This window comes from Chrysemys picta, chromosome 9 (assembly GCF_011386835.1).
Source record: "Chrysemys picta bellii isolate R12L10 chromosome 9, ASM1138683v2, whole genome shotgun sequence".
NCBI lineage: Eukaryota > Metazoa > Chordata > Testudines > Emydidae > Chrysemys > Chrysemys picta.
In genome coordinates, this window is record NC_088799.1 from 104,361,263 (window position 1) to 104,381,454 (window position 20,192).

The 20,192-nt window shown below is 57.4% G+C and overlaps 1 protein-coding gene across 6 annotated transcripts in view; it reads left to right on the plus strand.

Annotated features, from left to right (window-relative positions):
- NLGN3 (neuroligin 3) overlaps positions 1-18,605 on the plus strand; it is an 85,557-nt gene extending 66,952 nt beyond the window's left edge. For all 6 annotated transcript variants that reach the window (XM_065556840.1, XM_065556842.1, XM_065556841.1 and 3 more), the window contains 2 exons: positions 13,300-14,089; positions 17,203-18,605. In XM_065556840.1, coding sequence (XP_065412912.1) covers positions 13,300-14,089; positions 17,203-18,043 — 1,631 coding nt within the window. In that variant the 3' untranslated portion in view covers positions 18,044-18,605. The remainder of the gene's footprint in view (positions 1-13,299; positions 14,090-17,202) is intronic.
- Positions 18,606-20,192: the final 1,587 nt, after the last annotated feature.

The window sequence follows — 20,192 nt, forward strand, 5'->3', positions numbered from 1 at the left end:
TCACCCGCCACCAGCTGCTGCCAACACAGGTGTTGTGCTCGAGCTCCGTGGCCTCTGCCGGCTGGCAATTTGCACACCCCACTTTGTGACACTCGAATGCCCGGTCCCTTATCTTCTGAACACCCCCAATGCACGCCAATCTGCTGCTTCAGTGGAGCCAGTGCAGCCCTGTTCACTGGTTTCACCTCAGTTCCACAGTCTCCTCAGCCCAAGGCACTTGGACAGGTTCATAGTCAAACCAAACTGAAGTTTATTGGACAGAGCTTGAGATAAAGAGTCAAGTAAAAGAATGTGGAACCATAAGGTTATAGTTAGGAGAAAAACACAAAATGCAATCCAGAGCCTGTACTTAGTAACAAGTGCCTTTCCTGCCTAATAGGAGATTTCTCACCCACTGGTTAGTTCTTGCAGCGCTTCTCCAGCTGGCAGAGTGACTCCTTTGTAACGGTGCACCATTTGGGCCATTTCTTCTCCTCTCAGACAGTCTCTAGCTACTCTTCCTTATCCCCGGGAGAATCGTTTGTCTTTGTAAATCTGCAGCCTGCATCCAGTCTAGCCAGTAAACGCAGGCTTTCTTCACAGATGCTGAATGGGTCAGCTCTCTGCCTCCCCTTCCTCAGGTGAGAGCTTTCAGTCCCAGCACCCTGGGAACACAATCTCCTACACATTGCACAGCGCTGAAATTGTTCCTGTACATACACCTCGCAATAACCAGGCCAATCAGTGAGTTCTTAGCTTTGGGCAGAGAGCACACAGCTCCCTTGGAGAGCTATTCTGAAGTTGGTCGAATAGAGGGGTGTGATCTACCTGCCAGGGCATGGCTGGCTGCATTACACCAGGGACTCCCACTAATCAGCTGCTTGCTGATGATCTGGTCAGACTGTCACCCACACAAGGGTGTCTACAGAGGACAGTATACTGCCTAGAAAGCCCCTGCAGCACTCAGGCTCTGCAGGCCCCCTGGAAACAACAGAAATCAGGTGATTTTCAGAAGAACCCCAAACGGTCACATTCCATTACAGAAACATGGACATTGAATACAGCCTAAATCACACTGGCCCAGGCCACTTCCTAATGCTGCAGAGCATTTCCCATGGCCAGGGAGACCTTACAAGGAGCAGCTCTAGGGGAGCGTGCATATGCTGAGGAACGTAACAGGTGAGGCATGGGGCTCTATGCAGGTACCTGGGGTATGGGGCATAGGGTGTGTGTATATAGGGGGGGCAGGCAGGAGAGACATAGGAGTGTGTGCATGTACCTGAGAAATGGGGGGGGGCTGAGGCATAGGGGGTGTAGGTACCTGGGGAGGGTTAGACGTATATATGGGGATGTTCAGTATCTGGGTGTGAGGATGGGGAACGAGTGCGTGGGAGTACCAGTGTTTGGGTATGTATATGTAGGAGTAGGATATAGGGGTGTGTGTAGGTATCTGAAGGGGTGGGCATATGGTGGGGGAGGGGTACAAGATGCATGGGGGTATCTGAGCTGGGATATGGTGGAAGTGGGCTATAGGGTTGCATGCAGGTATCTGTGTGGGAGCTGGGGTGAGGTACAGGGGTACATGCAGGTATCCGTGTGGAGCAGGGACATGTCTGAGGGGGGGTAGAGGGGTGTGTGTGGGTATCTGTATGGGGGCAGGGATATGGGGGTGGAGTGCAGGGGTACAAGGGGTATCTGTGTGGTGTTGGATTACAGGGGTGCATGCAGGTATCCATATGTGGGGTACAGGAGTGAGTGTGGGTATCTGTGTGGGGCAGAGATATGGTGGGGAGAGGTACAGGGGTGTGTGTGAGTATCTGTGTGGGGGTGGGCTCCAGGGGTGAGTGTGGGGGTGGGGATATGGTGGGGAGGGGTACAGGGGTGCATGCAGGTATCTGTGTGGGAGTGCGGTCCGGGGGTGGGGTCCAGGGGTGAGTGTGGGGGCGGGGATGTGGTGGGATCGGGTATAGGAGTGCATGCGGGTATCCGGGTGAGGGCGGGGATGGGGTGGGGTGGGGTGGCTATCTGTGTGGGGCAGGGACATCTTGGAGTGGGGTACAGGGCTGTGTGTGGGCATGTGCCAGTGGCTCTCTGAGGTGCGTCGCTGGCTCTCTCCAGAGGGACTACGGCCCCGGTGTGGGGGTGCGTGTTCTGATGAGGGTGTGAAGCCGCCGTGCTGCCGATGAGGTGCCCTGTGCGTGTTTGTGCGCTGCTTGTTTGAGACTCAGTGCTGTCTCCAAAGTTGCGCTCGCTTCCTCGGCAACGTCCTCCTGGCTGCTCTTCCCAGGCCTCCTATCACCCCAGCTTTAGCCTAAGTGAGCCCCAAATGGCAGGTGCCACCATCTAGTGCCCTGGGGCTCGTGCAGCTCCCTCTGGGCGGGTGCTCAGATGTGCCTTGCTGGGCTCCATTGAGTCCTGCAGCAGAAGCAAGGGTGTGTGAGATGGGGGTGAAGGTGGATGAGAGGGCAGTGCCAGCCAGCCCTCGGGAAGGGCAGGAACAGGCCTGCACACATGGGTACAGGTGAAGGGTAGATTCTCAAAGAACTGGGTGCTGAACTCTTTTAATGGTTGGGCTCCAGTCGCGGGTGCTCAGTGCCACCCAGTGGATTTGGCTCCCCAGGCATTGGGGTCCCGCCATGAGGTTCTGATGGTGGAGGAAGCTCAGCAGCTGTCTGCCCCTGATGGACCCTAGACAGATGGGTCCTTCTAGAATAATGGGCCACGGGATCCGTTTAGCATAAGGAAAGAAAGGATCAGAGAGGCAGGGCACAAAGCCATCGGGGACATCTTGCCACGTTGTGCCCTCTCCTCCCAGTGGGAGCGGTGCTTGCCCTTGCTCTACGCAGCCCCCTGGGATCTACAGGAGAGAGGTTCGTGAGCATGCAGTGTGGGGATTCGGAGAGCCAGGCTGGCCCCTAGAACCAGCACTGCCAAAGGGTGGCCCTTTAGCACTGGATGTGCGGGAGGTTTGTCAGCCCAGCTGCAGCCAAGGCAGGAAAGCCCCTGGCTCACCCAGTCAGTTTCACCATGCGTTAGCAGGGTCAGATTCCTTCATGCCTGGGAGGAGATGCCACTTGGGTGCAGTGGGCCCAAGTGCCCAGCTGGGCTCTTGCTGATGGCCATGCACTGCACAGGCCCTAGGTAATCTCCAGCTCAGAGGCAAGGGAGAGTGTCACTGTCTCTGCAGCTGGGAGCCGGGCTTGTGTCTCCAGAGAGGTGTTTCCTTTTGTATCCTGGAGCAGGGTGAAAAGGAGGGCCCAATCCCTGTTCAGCCAAGTGCCCAGCTTCCCCCCACCCACCCCATCCCACTCCCCAGCTGCTCTCCAGTAGGCCTTTCCAACCTCACTTCTGTGCACACCGGACATGTACAGCCTTGCAGCCAGCACTTCAGGGCAGGGGGAGCCACCACGCTCCTCCCTAGGCTTAGCCCTCTGGGGGTCCCCAGGGCTGGGTTGAGCCTAGTGTGACTCTTTGAAGCACACAATTGTCTTCTGGGCTTTGTCACCTGCTGCCTATGCAGCGGTGCCCCAGGAACTCCTCCCCCGTCCCTGAGACCCTTGCACCGAGACAGAGCTTGTGCCACTCTCTGAGCATGTTACCAGACGCTCCTTTGCCTTTCAGAAATTGGCTGCGCACAGAGCTGCTTGGGTCTGAGTTTTCTGTGGGGTGACAGACCTCTTTGAGGAGGGAGGGTCTGGCTGAGTAGGTTGGGAAGGTGGGTTCCTACCCAGTGGGTGGAAGGGGACAAGGATGGATGTGGAGGGTGTTCAGTTGTGCAGCTCAGATGGGGTGGTGAGAGGCTGCTGGCTCAGGCATCTTCCTTCATCATGTGTTGGCAGCTCTGTGAGCTCTCCGTGCATTCAGGGCAGGGGACCCAGCCTCTGCCCAGGGCCTAGTGACCAGGCTTTGAAGCCCCCTGTTGAAAGGGCTCCATTTGGTGGGATATGGTTGTGGCCCTGGTGAAACGAGGTGGCTTCCCAAAGGATGCACATGGTGGTGCTGTGGACTCTGCCCCTCCCAGCCGCGCACCGTTCTGCACAAGCTGGGGTGGAAGAGGTTTATCTCAGACCATGAAGGCCCTTTTCCCGTCCAGCCTGCATGCAATGCTGGTACTGTGGCTGAACTGTGCCCTGTCCAGCAGCTGCCTGGCTGTGTGTCTCACTCCCCTCCTTAGAGACATGAGCTGTTAGGTCACCTGGAGGCAGGTGTGCCTAGGGCATGGCTGCCATGTTTGCTGGCCTCAGGTCCATTGTTGTTCCGGAAGTTTGCAGGTCTACCAAGCGAAGTTCTCTGCAGACTTTCTCAAAGCTCTGCTGCTGGAGCAGCCCTGCACTCCTGCTGTGAGCTTGTCCAAAGGGGCCTGGGTTCAAAATGAGGTGAAGGCCAGAGCCTGCATGTGTCCTGCTGCCCCGGCACAGTCCCCACGTGCAGGGCCGGCTTTAGGAAGTGCGGAGCCCGATTTGAATAGTTTTGACGGGGCCCCGGCAGGGATGACTTAAAAAAAAAAAAACACGTAAAAAAACACGTGGGGCTTGTACCCACCGGACGGCGCTCCTAGTCTTCGGCGGTGGGTCCTTCACTCGCTCCGGGTCTTTGACGCCTGAAGGATCTGCCACCGAAGTGCCGCCGAAGACCCGGAGTGCCTCCAGGTGAGTAAAAATTAAAAAGGAGCCTCTAGCCAGGGAAGGGATTCTTGGCCACTTCTTCCCCCTCCCCCCTGGCGGCCCTGCCACTGGGCACGGGGCCCTCTTAGGCGCGGGGCCCGATTCGGGGGAATTGGTGGAATTGGCCTAAAGCCGGCCCTGCCCACATGGGACATGGCACCTCCCAGGGCACTTCCTGCTATGGCTGTCATGTCTGGGAAGCGCTCCTCTTTGGGACGCGCCTTGGTGTCCTCTGATAACCTCTCTTCTCGAGAGGTGTGTGCGCTGTGCCCCTCACCGTACAGGTGAGCGCTGCCTCCTGGCCTCTGTCCCTAGGGCTGGACCCGGCTTTCTCCCTCTGCTGGGCCAGTTCTTTCCTTGTGCAGCCGTCCTCAAGAACGGGCTCTAACTGGGCACGTACCTCTGGAAAGATGATGGCAGCCAGCGGCCTGGCTCTGCTCAGCCCTGCTCCACGAGGCTGCAGATGGACGTTATTTCTTATGGCACCTGAAGCCTTGTCTGCACCAGGCCGGACGGTGGGGTTAGCGCCTTCGCTCAGGCACCGTGACTCCTAGCGTGGGCAAGGTAGCTGCAGAGTCCCTATGTGTGAGTTGGTTGGGGAAAAGCCTAGGCTCCCCTGGACAAGCTGCTTCTCCCTCCTCTGGATGCCAGCAGGGTGTGTTTGAGTGGGGGCGGGGTTTCCATCCTGGGGGTCGTGTATGCCCAGAAGTGTGTGCGTGCACACAACTGGCTCTGCATGTGTGCAACATCTGTGGAGGTGCAGGTTTGTGGAGAGCAGGGGTTCTCAGCCAGGGGTACATGTACCCCTGGGGTATGCAGAGCTCTGCCAGGGGTGCATCAGCTCATCTAGAGATTTGCCTATTTGTACAACAGGCAACATAAAAAGCACTAGGGAAGTCGTACAAACTAAAATGTCACACAGACAGTAACTAGTCTGTACTGCTCTGTCTACTGTACACTGAAACATCAGTAAGATTTATATCCCAATGGATGTATTTTATAATTATATGGTAAAAGTGAGAAATTCAGCAATCTTTCGGTAATACTGTGCTGTGACACCTTTGGATTCTTAGGTCTGATTTATAAGCAAGTCGTTTTTAAGTGAGGTGAAACTTGGGGTACGCAAGACAGCTCTGACTCCTGAAAGGGGCCCAGCAGTCTGGGAAGGTTGAGAGCCACTGGTGTAGAGAGTGGGTATGTGCCTCCCTGCAGGAGTCTGTGTGCATGCTATTGGACATATAGTCGGGTGCCAGTGTGTATATATTGGTGAAAATCTTCTTGTAGGAGCAGGTGTGTGTTCCTAGTGCATGTGCACACGCCTACAGGAGCAGGTGTGTGTTCCTAGTGCATGTGCACACGCCTGCAGGAGCAGGTGTGTGTGATGTGTGTGGAGGATATGGATCTCTTTGGAGCTGGTGAATGCCAGTGGGAGGGGGATGGTTTTCTCTGCACCTCAGGAGGGCGAGGAGCCTGCGCGTGAGTGCACGTGCATGTGTGCGCGCTCACACTCAGCAGCGTGCAGGCTGGCTCTCTCCGTTGCAGGAATGCTGCAGAGGCAGGCTGGTGACGGGCGGGGGTCGTGCTCTTTGCAGAGATCATTTCTGGCTGGGCAGACCCACCGCTGCAGAGCCTCTGGTTTTTTCCCTAGCCAAACAGTTACACCTGCTTGGGATGCTGATTCTCTGCTCGTCTGCCCAGATGGTGCCCAGCCAGCTCCTCCCCATTCATTCCCCTGGGCTTCCCAGAGCCTGCACATGCCCAGTGTGCCAGCAGCGGCCGCAGTGCTGGGGGAGGGGAGTTGTTTACCTGGAGAAAGATGGCAGGGGGCTGCCTCGTTCATTGGCTGTGGGGCCCTGGACTGCAGCTGCCAGCTCTCTGCCCCGGACATGGCGTTCTGCCTGCGCCACACGGCAATCCATCGGAGCAGTGGGTCGGGGGCCCCAGGAGGGATGGAAACCGCAGCAGCGACTGGGGTTACTGAAGGTCGTTTGCTTTGCTTGGTAATCAGACTGAAAGCCCAGCATGGAAGAGGGGAGAGAGCCCCGAAGGGGAAGCGACTGCCTGAGAGGCCACAGAGCAGGGCCCCGCTCCTAGCCCTGCCTTTCCTCTCCTCCTGCAGGAGCTCTGCCTGCCCCAGGAATCCTGGGCTTGGAGCAGGCAGCCCCGGGCTTTGAGGGGACAGTCTACACTGGAGTAAAAGACAGGCGGCTTGGCCACAGCTGTGACCCAGGATCCTGGGGCTAAACATTGCAGTGTAGACGATTGGGCTCGGGCTGGAGCCTGGGCTCTGGGACCCTCCCCCCTCGTGGTCATGTGGTCAGGCCATCACCCACACTGGAGGGTGTCCCGTACCTCCCTCTGACGGGGACCCAAGGCCTCTGTTCTTAGCTAGCCGTTGTGGGGCCGGGGTATGTGGGTGTAGTGCCCAGTACCGTGTAAGAGGTGTCCCGAGGAACCGTGCTGGCCCTGGAGCTCTGGCGCTCCTGCTGCCGTTGTTTGTATTTGTGATCAGGGCCCCAGTGGGCTGGGCACTGCACTAACAATAACCCTGCCCCAGAGACACTGGGGCAAGACATGACAGGAGGGTGGGGGCAGAGGACAGGCCACATGGGGATGGGCTTCAGAGCTGCAAAGATCAGGTGGGTGTAGGCTTCCTAGGTTTTACTTTAATCAGATAAGTGATCAAGAGCTGTTAATGAATCACTAATTAGTGCATCCCTCCCAGCACTGTGAAAGGCAGAGGCGGAGGGACATGCGCTGCACCAGGCTGCCCTGGGGAAAGCACCCCCCAATGTAATACATTCAAATCAAAGTGGATTCCTTGCCAGGAAACAAACCACCAGCACTGTCTTTACCCAGCAGACACTCATTAACAAGCAGGAGGGTAATTGCTGCTGCATAGATTTTAAAACCGCTCCCAACCCCGTCTGGCAGCCAGAACCTTAAAGCTGCCGCAAACAAGAGTGGCTGAGAAAATAGACAGCGGCTATCCCAGGCACCCATGCACGCAGAGGAGTAAAACACCCTGTCCTCTGCGCTGTACACATCAGTCAGGGACCTGAGAGTCCCCCTGGAATGACGCCCCAGCCTGGGAGCCGGCCCCTCCCCCCCGCTCTAAGATAAAGAGCCTGCAGTCTGCTGATGTGGTGATGCCATCACCCACCCGAGGGTTACACCTCCTGGAAACTCCCTGTGACACATGGGCTGAGCACGGCCCCTGGACACAGCCTGAGAGTTCAGAACTAGGGTCTGCCCATACTACAGGGGCACAACCACGGTACTGCAAGCGTGCCACTGAAGTGTAGATGCTTCCTACAGCGCCGGGGTGTGTGTGTGTGTGTGTGTGTGGGTCAGTGTAGGTAACCCACCTCCAAGTGATGGAAAACCCCTTCCATCAACCTAGCCGCGTCTCCACAGGGGGCTAGGTCGCCCTAACCACGGCGCTCAGCACCAAAGCTAGGTTGGTATCGTTTTCAAAGTACAGCCCAAGCCTTAGTGTTTAGAGTGCAGCAGCTCGCCAAGGCCCGGCCAATGCACTATGGCTCCCAAGATGGATGGTCATGGGGAGGGGCTAGCGGGCACTGCCCACATGCTGTTGGGATGGTTTCATTTTGTCTTCAACAATGTAAATTCTCCTCTCCTACCGCTCCCTGGGCTCCACCCCCTCTCCAGCTCCAGCCCCTGATGCCCTTCTGCCAAGGAAAGGCACAGTTACTGCCGAGATGTAGTGACAGTGACCATCCGCACATCTCGAGAAACCCCAACCCCCTTGTTCTTACCAAGGCAGTAATTGAACATATCCTAAATCAGACATCCCTGGCCCTCCAAATACAATCCCCTGGGGGCCTCAAGCTGGCTTTACAAGGGGAAGCTCTGTGGACCTCTAAGCTATAAAGAAACCATGAGTTTGAGCCAGCCCTCCAGAGAAGTATGGCTGAAAACATTCAACAGCACAAGCCCACTGCTTCAGCTTTATGGGAGTGAACAGCCAGTAATGCTGACTGGCACAGTCCCCTGGCAACCCACGAACCAAACTCCTGTGTGCCCAGGGGCTCCAGCACCAACAGCCACTGAGCACCAGGGTGGTTTCCCTGCCCATTGATGAACAGAAAACAGGATTCAATGTCTGATGCCAATTCATCTGAAGCAGTAAACAGTCCCTGCCTTGCAAAGCACTAGAGGGTCAGAAGCTCAACCAGATCAATCCCCGTGCCCACATGTGTCATTGCTCCCCACACGCCAGTACATGTGTTTGTCACGCAAAGCAAATCCCAGAAGTGATGGTTCCGGCCCCCCTGCCCAGTGCAATTGCACACTAGGCCCCTCCTAACTCTGTGCGTGGACCCTGAAAGCCAGCTGCTCACTTTCCCTGGCTCTTGTGCCCTGGCCACATAGCACGAGTGGGGGAAAGCCCAGCCCTATTCCACTGGGATGTGGTTAGGAGTCCTGGGAAACAGTCCCTTGCTCTGAGGCTCTGGACACCCTCGTCTCCATTTATTCAGACTTTTCTTTCTGTAATTTAAAATACCCAAAATAATTCCAACAAAACCTATTCCTGTTTGCCACCGGGAAGCTCCCGCCATCGGCAGTGTCTGCTGAGCTGGGCACTAGCCCAGCCTGCCCTGCTGAGTGAGTTCTCACCACCCAGGCTCTTGGGACCCGTTGAGATCTGCTCCCACAATGTAAATTGCTGTGCCAGAACGCTGCGTGTGCTTGTGAGCCTTGGGGAGGACGGCAAAATACGCTGGGCTGCGCACTGTCTGAGTTCCCATTCAGCTAATGGTAGGCCACAGCGATTGTGGTTCATTAACGTGGCTGAGGGTGGGGAGGGGCTTGGTGCGTAGGGGAGGGGAGCCATCTCTGGTCTCAGACCCACCTCTGTTTGCCCAAGGGACATTTAGACTATTTTTCTTGTAAATTTGGTCTCCTTGTGTGGGGGGGCTGCAGCCCAAGTGTGACTGCAGCCCAGGCAGCGTGCTAACACGGCTAAACAGAGCAGCGAGGGCGCAGGTGCTACAGACCTGGGATTGCCTCCTCACAGTTCTTGTTACCTCTGCTGCAATGGCAGCTGGGATTGCAGTGTAGCCACCCCCCGGGGTTGGAGACTGCACCCTGCTCAGTGCAGGGGGGGGGCATAGCAGGAACGGAGACATTGGTCACTTTCCATATAAGGCAGCTCAGTATCCTTGGGGCGGAGTTGCCCTGTGCACTGGTCGAATAGTGGGGCATTTCAAACCAGGAGGGAGCATGTCAGAAAACACATTAAAATCCTCAGCGTTAGCAAGGAAAGTGTTTCCACAGCCAGGAGAGAGTTACAGCAACAGGTGAATCTCTGCGCAGGAAGGCAAGAGAGAACCTGGTCTGGCTGAAAGGCAAACCAGGAAATCCAGCCCCGACAGGGCCAAGAGGAAGGAACATAAACGATGGCAGAGGAATGGTGGAAATTAGGAGGCTAAGGGCTTGTCTGCACACAAAAGTGCCTATGTGGCATCTGTCCAGAGTAAGCCGTTCAGCCACTCGCCGTGTCCTGGGGTCGCTGTTCCTGGGTGGGCAGGGGATGAGCTGCCTAAGGCACGTTCGCTATCTGGCTAACTGATCCACCCTGAGAGCGTGCTGGTAGAAGTATGTTGTTAAAAAGTCACTCCCCACCACCATTATATTAGCACAAAAATCTGTGTGTAGGCGGTAGGGGGTTGTGAAGCACAAAGAGAAAAACAAATCTATTCTCTGAGCTCTTCACAATCAGGAGCCTGCAAGAGACTCAGTGGGGCTGCTGGAGCAGCAGAGAACAAGATGAAATTTGGGGGCTGCGTGGGTGAGGACGGTCACTGTCACTTTACACATACCCCTGCTTCTGGATGGGTGTCATGGACCTGGTACCCTCCAGCGTCCAGCCTCCCCCAGAGCTCAGCCTGGCTGGGCTGGGAAGCAGCTTCCTCCAGAACTGGCTACAGCAGGGCTTCTGCACTGCAGCTAGGGAACAAGTGTCAGGGGATCACAACCCCTTGCCCTCTTCCCTTTGTGCCAATGGAGGGCGTGCTGGCTAGGTCCTAGCTAGGCGGGGGCGGGCCTGCTATGGAAAAGGTCAAGACCAGCAGCTGCTGGTAGTGTCAGAGTCGGGAGCCTGGGCAAGCGGGGCCCCCGGGCAAATCCCATGTGGGAATCCCGGTGTCCAAAGCACTCCCCCTCCCCCGTAGTCCAACCAGCCCCGCTCCCTGCTGCTGCTCCCAGTAGGAACCCCTGGCAGAGAAGCGGGCTGGGCTGGTTCCCTGGTGCCACACAGAAGGTATGCTGGCCCAGGGACATGAATGGTGTTTGGCAGGATGGGTGTCAGGAAGCTGCCATGTTACCTTAATCCTGTAGCCCTTGTGCTGCTGGCAGGTGCCAAGAGAAAGCTGGGTTGGCAGCACTGGCTACACTTGTACAGGCCTCTGCACCTGGGACCAGCGAGATCTCCTTTGGCCAGGCCCCCCAGGGCTCTTGTGGCCCGAGCAGGCTGGGGAGCAGAGAGCCCCAGGGTGTGCACGCCAAGCCCTGTCTCGCCCCATCTCAGCCCCCGCAGGCTCCATTTCCTGGGAGCCCTTTGTATTCTGAGCACAAGTTCCATTGATGCGGAGCTGGAGTCTGGCCATGCATTCCTCTGCCTGGGCCAGGGCCTTTGTGGCCCTGCTTTCCAGGGCAAGAGTCCACTCCCCCCTGTGTTCCCTCCAGCAGAAAGGCCTCCTTTGTGCCCTGCGAGGCCTGCGTTGGCAGAGAGCTGGGCCCAGCTGGGCAGGAAGTATGGCTCGGGGGGCGGGGGAGAGTGGTGGTACCCAGAGGGAGCAGCTGAATGGGACACGCAGGGTTAAGCTGCCCTCGCACAGGCTTAGCTCTGCCAGCTACCAGCACTCGGGAGGGTGGTGCCAGGGCAGAAGAGCTGGGACAGCTGCAGCTGGAGGGATTCTTTGGTGCCATCACCAGCTCTCTTCAAGGCTGCTGGACTTCAGCAGGGCGGGAGCATCACCCACTTCCGGGGCATAGCTGCTCTGTTTTCTGCTTTGCCTGTAGGCTCCATGGGGCCAGGCCCCAGTTGTGTAGCACTGAGTATGCTGCTGCTGCAGGTTGCAGGCATGGTCCCACTCTACCCAGCGTACCTGCAACTCCGTACTCCGGCTGCTTTGAAGGAAATGCTAACGAACGCAGGCTGAGACAGTGTAGACGTGTGTCTGTGCCCAGCCCCTAGGGAGCTGTCCCCTGCTGCGGCTTGTCTGGCTGTGCTACAGGGGAATTAGTCAGGTGATCTGGACAAATTGGAGAAATGGTCTGAGGTAAACAGGATGAAGTTTAACAAAGACAAATGCAAAGTGCTCCACTTAGGAAGGAAAAATCAGTTTCACACATACAGAATGGGAAGAGACTGTCTAGGAAGGAGTACTGCAGAAAGGGATCTAGGGGTTATAGTGGACCACAAGCTAAATATGAGTCAACAGTGTGATGCTGTTGCAAAAAAAGCAAACATGATTCTGGGATGTATTAACAGGTGTGTTGTGAGCAAGACACGAGAAGTCATTCTTCCGCTCTACTCTGCACTGGTTAGGCCTCAACTGGAGTATTGTGTCCAGTTCTGGGCACCGCATTTCAAGAAAGATGTGGAGAAATTGGAGAGGGTCCAGAGAAGAGCAACAAGAATGATTAAAGGTCTTGAGAACATGACCTATGAAGGAAGGCTGAAAGAATTGGGTTTGTTTAGTTTGGAAAAGAGAAGACTGAGAGGGGACATGATAGCAGTTTTCAGGTATCTAAAAGGGTGTCACAAGGAGGAGGGAGAAAACTTGTTCACCTTAGCCTCTAAGGATAGAACAAGAAGCAACGGGCTTAAACTGCAGCAAGGGAGGTCTAGGTTGGACATTAGGAAAAAGTTCCTAACTGTCAGGGTAGTTAAACGCTGGAATAAATTGCCTAGGGAGGTTGTGGAATCTCCATCTCTGGAGATATTTAAGAGTAGGTTAGATAAATGTCTATCAGGGATGGTCTAGACAGTATTTGGTCCTGCCATGAGGGCAGGGGACTGGACTCGATGGTCTCTTGAGGTCCCTTCCAGTCCTGGAATCTATGAATCTATGAAACCTATGAATCTAGGTGCACATTTCCCCTCTGCAGTGAGTTACTTTCTTAGCTGCTTGTACAAACTCAGCCTGTTGCAGAGGAGATGCTGCCTGTCTTTTACAGCACCTAGCGCAGTGGGCCTGGACCAAAATCACTGGCAGCGCTGTAAGTATCTCAGGCACAGGGGGCGGACAGACCAATCCCATGATTTAGACTTTTGAGAAGTTCCTGTGATTGTTGGGACCTGGGGGACACTGCATTAGATGCAGCCCTTAGGCAAGCTGCCCATGGGGCTCTGCATTAGAGAGCCTTCAGGTGCCCCTAAGTTAGACTTGCATCTCACTCTTGCCTGCCTTAAGAGGAGGCCTGCAGGCAATGTCCCATGCCCGCCAGGGTCCAGTCCTGCATCATCAAGGGCCTCTCCTGAAGTCAGAGCCCCTGCTTCTATCCCCCCATGTGGGATGAGTGTGTATTTGGGGGCTCCTAGACAGAGGAGCTGGTTAGCCCCTTCTGTGCTGTGCCTAGAGTGCTCCTGCCATGACCTGCCATTCATGCTCCTCTTTGCCTGCAGGTCTCTTCCAAAGAGCCATCATCCAGAGTGGCTCTGCTCTCTCCAGCTGGGCAGTCAACTACCAGCCTGTGAAGTATACCAGCCTGCTGGCCGACAAGGTAGGCTGCAACGTGCTGGACACTGTGGACATGGTGGATTGTCTGCGACAGAAGAGTGCCAAGGAGCTGGTAGAGCAAGATATCCAGCCAGCCCGCTACCACGTGGCCTTTGGGCCCGTCATCGATGGAGATGTCATCCCGGACGACCCTGAGATCCTGATGGAGCAGGGCGAGTTCCTGAACTACGACATCATGCTGGGGGTGAACCAGGGTGAGGGGCTGAAGTTTGTGGAGGGTGTGGTGGATCCCGAGGATGGTGTCTCCGGCAGTGACTTTGACTACTCTGTCTCCAACTTTGTGGATAACCTATATGGCTACCCAGAGGGGAAGGACACCTTGCGGGAGACCATCAAGTTCATGTACACAGACTGGGCGGACAGGGACAACCCCGAGACACGTCGCAAAACCCTGGTGGCCCTGTTCACTGACCACCAGTGGGTGGAGCCGTCAGTGGTGACGGCTGACCTGCATGCTCGCTACGGCTCCCCAACCTACTTCTACGCCTTCTACCACCACTGCCAGAGCCTCATGAAACCCGCATGGTCTGACGCGGCCCATGGAGATGAGGTGCCTTACGTCTTCGGGATCCCCATGATTGGCCCCACTGACCTCTTCCCTTGCAATTTCTCCAAGAACGACGTCATGCTCAGCGCCGTGGTGATGACCTATTGGACCAACTTTGCCAAGACTGGGTGAGGGATGCTCTGCCCTCCCTGGGCCTGTGTGTGGTGTGTGTGTGGGTCTGTCCACCTCCCTGTGTGTGTCTGCACGCATGTGTGTGTGCATGCGCCTCCCTCTGTGTGTGCACCCGACCCACTGTATGTGTGTGTGCATGCTCCTCCCTCTGTGTGCATACTTCCCTGTGTGTGTGTGTGTCTGCCAGCCTCCCTGTGTGTGTGTGTGCATGCGCCTCGCTGTGTGTGTCTGCACACGTATGTGCACGCTTCCCTCTGTGTGTGTGTTCACCCGCCTCCCTGTGTATGTGTGCACGCATGTGCGTGTGCATGCTCCTCCCTCTGTGTGCACACCTCCCTGTGTGTGTGTGTGCCAGCCTCCCTATGTGTGTGTGTGCATGCGCCTCCCTGTGTGTGTGCACACTTCCCTGTGTGTGTGTGTCTGTCCACCTCCCTGTGTGTGTCTGCATGCATGTGTGTGTGCATGCTCCTCCCTCTGTGTGCACACCTCCCTGTGTGTATGTGTGTGCCAGCCTCCCTGTGTGTGTGTGCACCCGCCTCCCTGTGTGTGTGCATGCGCCTTGCTGTGTGTCTGCACACGTGTGTGCACGCTTCCCTTTGTGTGTGCGTGTGTGCATGTGCCTCGCTGTGTGTGTTTGCATGCATGTGTGTGTGCATGCTCCTCCCTCTGTGGGTGCACACCTCCCTGTGTGTGTGTGTGTGTGTGTGTGTGTGTGTGTGCCAGCCTCCCTGTGTGTGTGCACATACGCCTCCCTGTATGTGTCTGCACACGTGTGTGTGAATGCCTCCCTCTGTGTGTGTTTGTGTGCATGCGCCTCCCTGTGTGTGTGTCCACGTGCACCTCCCGTGTGTGTGTGCATGTGCCTTACTGGAGTTTGTATTAGTGTGGCAGGAGAGTGTGTCTGCACACCTTCCCTCTGTGTGTGTGTGTGTGTTTGCACAGTCACACTCTGGGGTACAATCCAGACTAATAAGGGTTGTGTCACCATCTGCCCCATAACCTGCGGATCTCACTATGCTTTGCTGTCACAACTCCCTCTCACGACCAGTCACCAGCATGCAGGGCACACCCTGAGTGGTTGTGTGTAGCTGGAGCACTCATCCCACCAGCCACACTCTGCCTGTCACAGCCTTGGCTGCTACCTGCGGGGTGACCCTGACACATGGCCAGGCCTGAATTTTCCCCCAAAACGTGTCTTCGGCGCCGTCCAGTTCTTTCCCGGGCAGCTTAGATATTAGAGATCCATTGCCCCTGTAAGGGGTCAGTGCACAACGGTTTGCTACTTCCATTGGCGTTCAGTGTCAACACAGCACTGGATTAGGTCTGCTTAAAAACACAAACCTGTTTGTTTAACTACCGAGAGCTAGATCTGAAGAAAGAAGAGAGGTGTAAGGCAATACCATGAGAAATGGTTACGAGAGAAATAAAGCTAAAACACTTCCCAGTAACTAAGACTTAATGAGCTAGACGTGGTTCACGGTCAAATCCCTACCACATGCTCCCAGCAACAGGGCTGACTAAATGTTCATCTCAGTCCTTGCCAGAGTCCAAAGCCTGGTTCCTGTGCCCTCCTAGGGCAGGCCCGTTTTCAAATGGAGGTGCGGGCCCCTCTGGAAACTTAGCCATAGTGTGGGGACCCCCAAAGATCTGCAGCCCACAGGTTGAAAACCACCATCTTAGGTGAGAGAGCAACTCCCTGGGGTGTTTTAGCCCCTCACTTTTATCGTCCAGTTCCCCTTAAAATGTGTTTTCCTGAGGTGTTCCCCTGGGAAAGTTCCTTCCCACCGTGAGGATGGAGACCTGGAGTCTGGTGGTGAAAGAGGTTCCATGCTGTTTGCTAAATCACAGATCCATCTGTTCCTGTCCCCCCTCGTTGCCAAAGAATGGCCACGTGACTGGTGATGGCCAATCAACTTTGACACCTGGCAAGAGGTGTCAGCTTGTCCTTTGTCTTTGAGAAACAGACTTACCCCCTCCCCAGACTTGTCTGGTAAACACATTTCAGTCGTAATTTCATCGTATGTTCCTAACTGTACACAGAAAGTTGCTGCACACACATCACCATGGTATTACTCACCAGTGAGTTACTAGTTCTCAAGTGATACCTCGTAAGACATATTTTGTATGAAGATTATTACAGTGGTGTAGGGTGTGACTGCAGGGGTGTCCGGTCTCACACCTCCCTGTGTGTGTGTGCACACCTTTCCAGAGGAAGGGGGTATGTGCTCCCTCCCTGTGTGCATGTGTGCACTCCCTCTGTGTGTGTGTGTGTGTGCCCTCGCTCCCCACATGTGTGTGTGTGCGCACGCATGCCCTCCCTCCTAACACGTGTGTGTGTGTGCGCGCGCCCTCCCTCCCCGCATGTGTGTGTGTGCATGCGCCCTCCCTCCCCACACGTGTGTGTGTGCATGCGCACATGCCCTCCCTCCCCGCACATGTGTGTGTGTGTGCGCGTGCCCTCCCTACGTGTGCGCACCCTCTCTCTGGGGCACACTCTGGGGTCGGGAGTCTGGCAATCAGGGGAGGATCCTGCCCTGGGGTCAGGGCATCACTGCGGAGCCGCCTACACAGGCAGGGCTGTGGAGGGGCGGAATTTCTTGAGGCACTGGGAGGATGCTGGGAAATCCCACAAGCAGAGACGTGGGTGCCATTCGGACGGGGTTGCTACACTGTGTTGGGTTAGCGTAGCTGCTTCCCTGCTTGGCTCTGTTGGCCGGCTCAGCGCTGGCTGGAGCAGCCTGGTGGGCCGAGTCCAATGGAGATTTCACAAGAGGGGGTGGGGGTGAGTTTAGCTTAAGCCTGCGTTACAGTCTCTGTGCAGGAGCCCCTCACTGCAGCCAGGTGCCCGGCTCTGACAATGGGGGAAGCATGAGACCCAAGGTGAGAATCAAGGAGCATTGGCAGAGCTGGGCCAGCCGGGGGCTGTGGGTCGGGGTTGATGAGCTCCAGCAGGGGCCATTCTGCACTCTGCGGGGCTCTAAGGTGCTGGTAGAGCCTCTCCCGATGGGCTGGGCCCTGTCTGCGTGTGGCTCCCGCAGAGCTCTGTGCAGCACCCTGTCTCTGCGTGTTTCTCCAGTGCCACATGGACGGTTTCTGTTGTGTTTCCCAGGGACCCCAACAAGCCTGTCCCCCAGGACACCAAGTTCATTCACACCAAGGCCAACCGCTTTGAGGAAGTGGCGTGGTCCAAGTACAACCCTCGCGACCAGCTGTACCTGCACATCGGCCTGAAGCCAAGAGTACGGGACCACTACCGAGCCACCAAGGTGGCCTTCTGGAAGCACCTGGTGCCCCACCTGTACAACCTGCACGACATGTTCCACTATACCTCGACCACCACCAAAGTGCCACCGCCAGACGCCACCCAGAACTCCCACATCACCCGCCGGCCCAACGGCAAAATCTGGACTACCAAGCGCCCGGCCATCTCCCCGGCTTACAACAGCGAGAACCCCAGGGAGAAGTGGAGCCCGGAGCAGGAGGCCGGCACGCTGCTGATCGAGAACCCCCGGGACTACTCCACCGAGCTGAGCGTCACCATCGCTGTGGGGGCCTCCCTGCTGTTCCTCAACGTGCTGGCCTTCGCTGCGCTCTACTACCGCAAGGACAAGCGCCGGCAGGACACACACCGCCAGCCCAGCCCCCAGCGCAGTGCCCCCAATGACATCGGCCACACGCCTGAGGAGGAGATCCCCTCCCTGCAGATGAACCAGGCCCACCACGAATGCGAGTCAGGGCAGGCACACGACGCCCTGCGGCTCACCTCCCTGCCCGACTACACGCTGACCCTGCGCCGCTCCCCAGACGACATCCCTCTGATGACCCCCAATACCATCACCATGATCCCCAACTCCCTGGTGGGCCTACAGACCCTGCACCCCTACAACACCTTTGCAGCAGGGTTCAACAGTACGGGGCTCCCGCACTCACACTCCACCACCAGGGTATAGCTCCAGGGGCTGTGCCCACCCATGCCCGCACACAGGGGACACTGGCTGGGGCAGCGGGAGCTGACGGATGCAGATTGGGCAGCACACACAGATGGATCCACCTGGCAGGGTGGAGCCGAGCCCCAGGGCCAGCAGGACCCCTGGTGCGGGACAGGTGGGCTGCTCGCCCCTCTGGCTCGCTCTTCTGATTTTATTTTGTAAAGTGCTTTGACTCTCCGTGTGCTGAGAGGGCTGACACCGGGGCAGCAGGGCCCAGCCAGAGCGGTGCAGGAGAATGGACAGCAGAGCAGGTGCAGAGAGTGTCACCCAGCCCTGCACACTGCATCTCGCTGGAAACCCCCGTGCAGGACAATGAGAAGGACCTGCCTGGGGAGGAGGTGATGGCGTGCCTGCCCCCTGGCCTGGACATGGCACTAGAGGACTCTGCGCCACTGGGGAGGTGGTGCCTCCTGGAGCCCTCTTTCCTACCCCCCAAGTACATTGGGGACTGGCTAGGAGCAGTCCTTGGCATTCTCTTTCCATTGGACCTGTTGGGTTGATTGAAATTTGCCATTCAAAGTGCCATGGAAAAGGCTCCAGCACTCTGTCAAATTGTGGTGTGAAGCAGCTGCCTTGGGCCACTGGCGCTGGGCAGGAGGGGCTCAGTGCCCAGTCTGGCGCCGGGTGGGAATGCTCAGTGCCCGGGTTGACGCTGGGCGGGGGGGGCTCAGTGCCTGGTCTGGCGCTGGGCAGGGGGTCTCGGTGCCCAGTCTGGCGCTGGGCAGGGGGGACTCGGTGCCCGGTCTGGCACTGGGGGGGTGAGGGGCTTGGTGCCCAGTCTGGCGCTGGGCGGGGGGGCTCGGTGCCTGGTCTGGACCTGGGGGGCTAAGGGCTCAGTGCTCGGTCTGGCGCTGGGCAGAGGGGGCTCGGTGCCCGGTCTGGCACTGCGGGGGGGTGAGGGCTCGGTGCCCGGTCTGGCGCTGGGCAGGAGGGGCTCAGTGCCCAGGTTGTCGCTGGGTGGGAGGGGTTCGGTGCCCAGTCTGGCACTGGGGGGGGGGGCAAGGGCTTGGTGCCCGGTCTGGTGCTGGGCAGGCAGGGCTCGGTGCCCGGCCTGGCACTAGGGGGGGGACAAGGGCTTGGTGCCCGGTCTGGTGCTGGGCAGGCGGGGCTCGGTGCCCGATCTGGCACTGGGGGGGGGGTGAGGGCTCGGTGCCCGGTCTGGCACTGGAGGAGGTGAGGGCTCGGTGCCCGGTCTGGCACTGGGGGGGGGGGCAAGGGCTTGGTGCCCGGTCTGGTGCTGGGCAGGCAGGGCTCGGTGCCCGGCCTGGCACTAGGGGGGGACAAGGGCTTGGTGCCCGGTCTGGCGCTGGGCAGGGGGGGGCTCGGTGCCCGGTCTGGCACTGGAGGAGGTGAGGGCTCGGTGCCCGGTCTGGCGCTGGGCGGGGGGGGGTCGGTGCCCGGTCTGGCAGGCCAACCCTATGCGTGGGCCCAGCACCTCTGCTCCTCTTGCTGCAGAGAATCTCTTTGTGTCGGTCGTGTCTCTTTGCAGAGATGTTTTTTTAAGCAGATCTTTAGTTCTTTACACACTAACGGAGTCGCTGCGTTTTGTCCTTTGTAAAGATTTTAAACCAGGTGTTCTTGATATGAAGTAAAAAAGCCAGTTAGAATCTCAGTGTGTGCCGCTGCTCCCACCAGCCAGGCCCCCGCCCGCTGCCTTCCCAAGAGAGACCATCTGTGCCATGCCACCAAACCAGCAGCCTGGGCCGCAGGGCACGTCCCGTGGGCTGACACGCAGCCCTCTTTTCTATTTTTGATATTTCCCCTCCCCTGTTGTTCATGTCTGTGTATTTCAGCCAAATAACGTGTGTGCTATGGCCCAAGTCTGAGCGTCGCTCTGCGCTGCGAGCACTCCTCTGCCAACAGTCACTGCCACCTGTCGCACACCTCGTCCCACCGCATGGCCTAGGACCCCACCCCTTCACTAATACCCTGCTACGCCGCCACCCTCCCTACTAAAACCTGCTCACGCCCCCTCCATCCCAGTCATCCCGCTGGCTCCCCCGTCCCCCTGCCAGCCCCTCCCGGCCCTCCTCTGGCAGCTCCCCCCCCGCCCCTCCTCTGCTGGCTCTCCTGTCCCCCTGCCCTCCTCTGCCAGCTCCCCCGTCTCCTG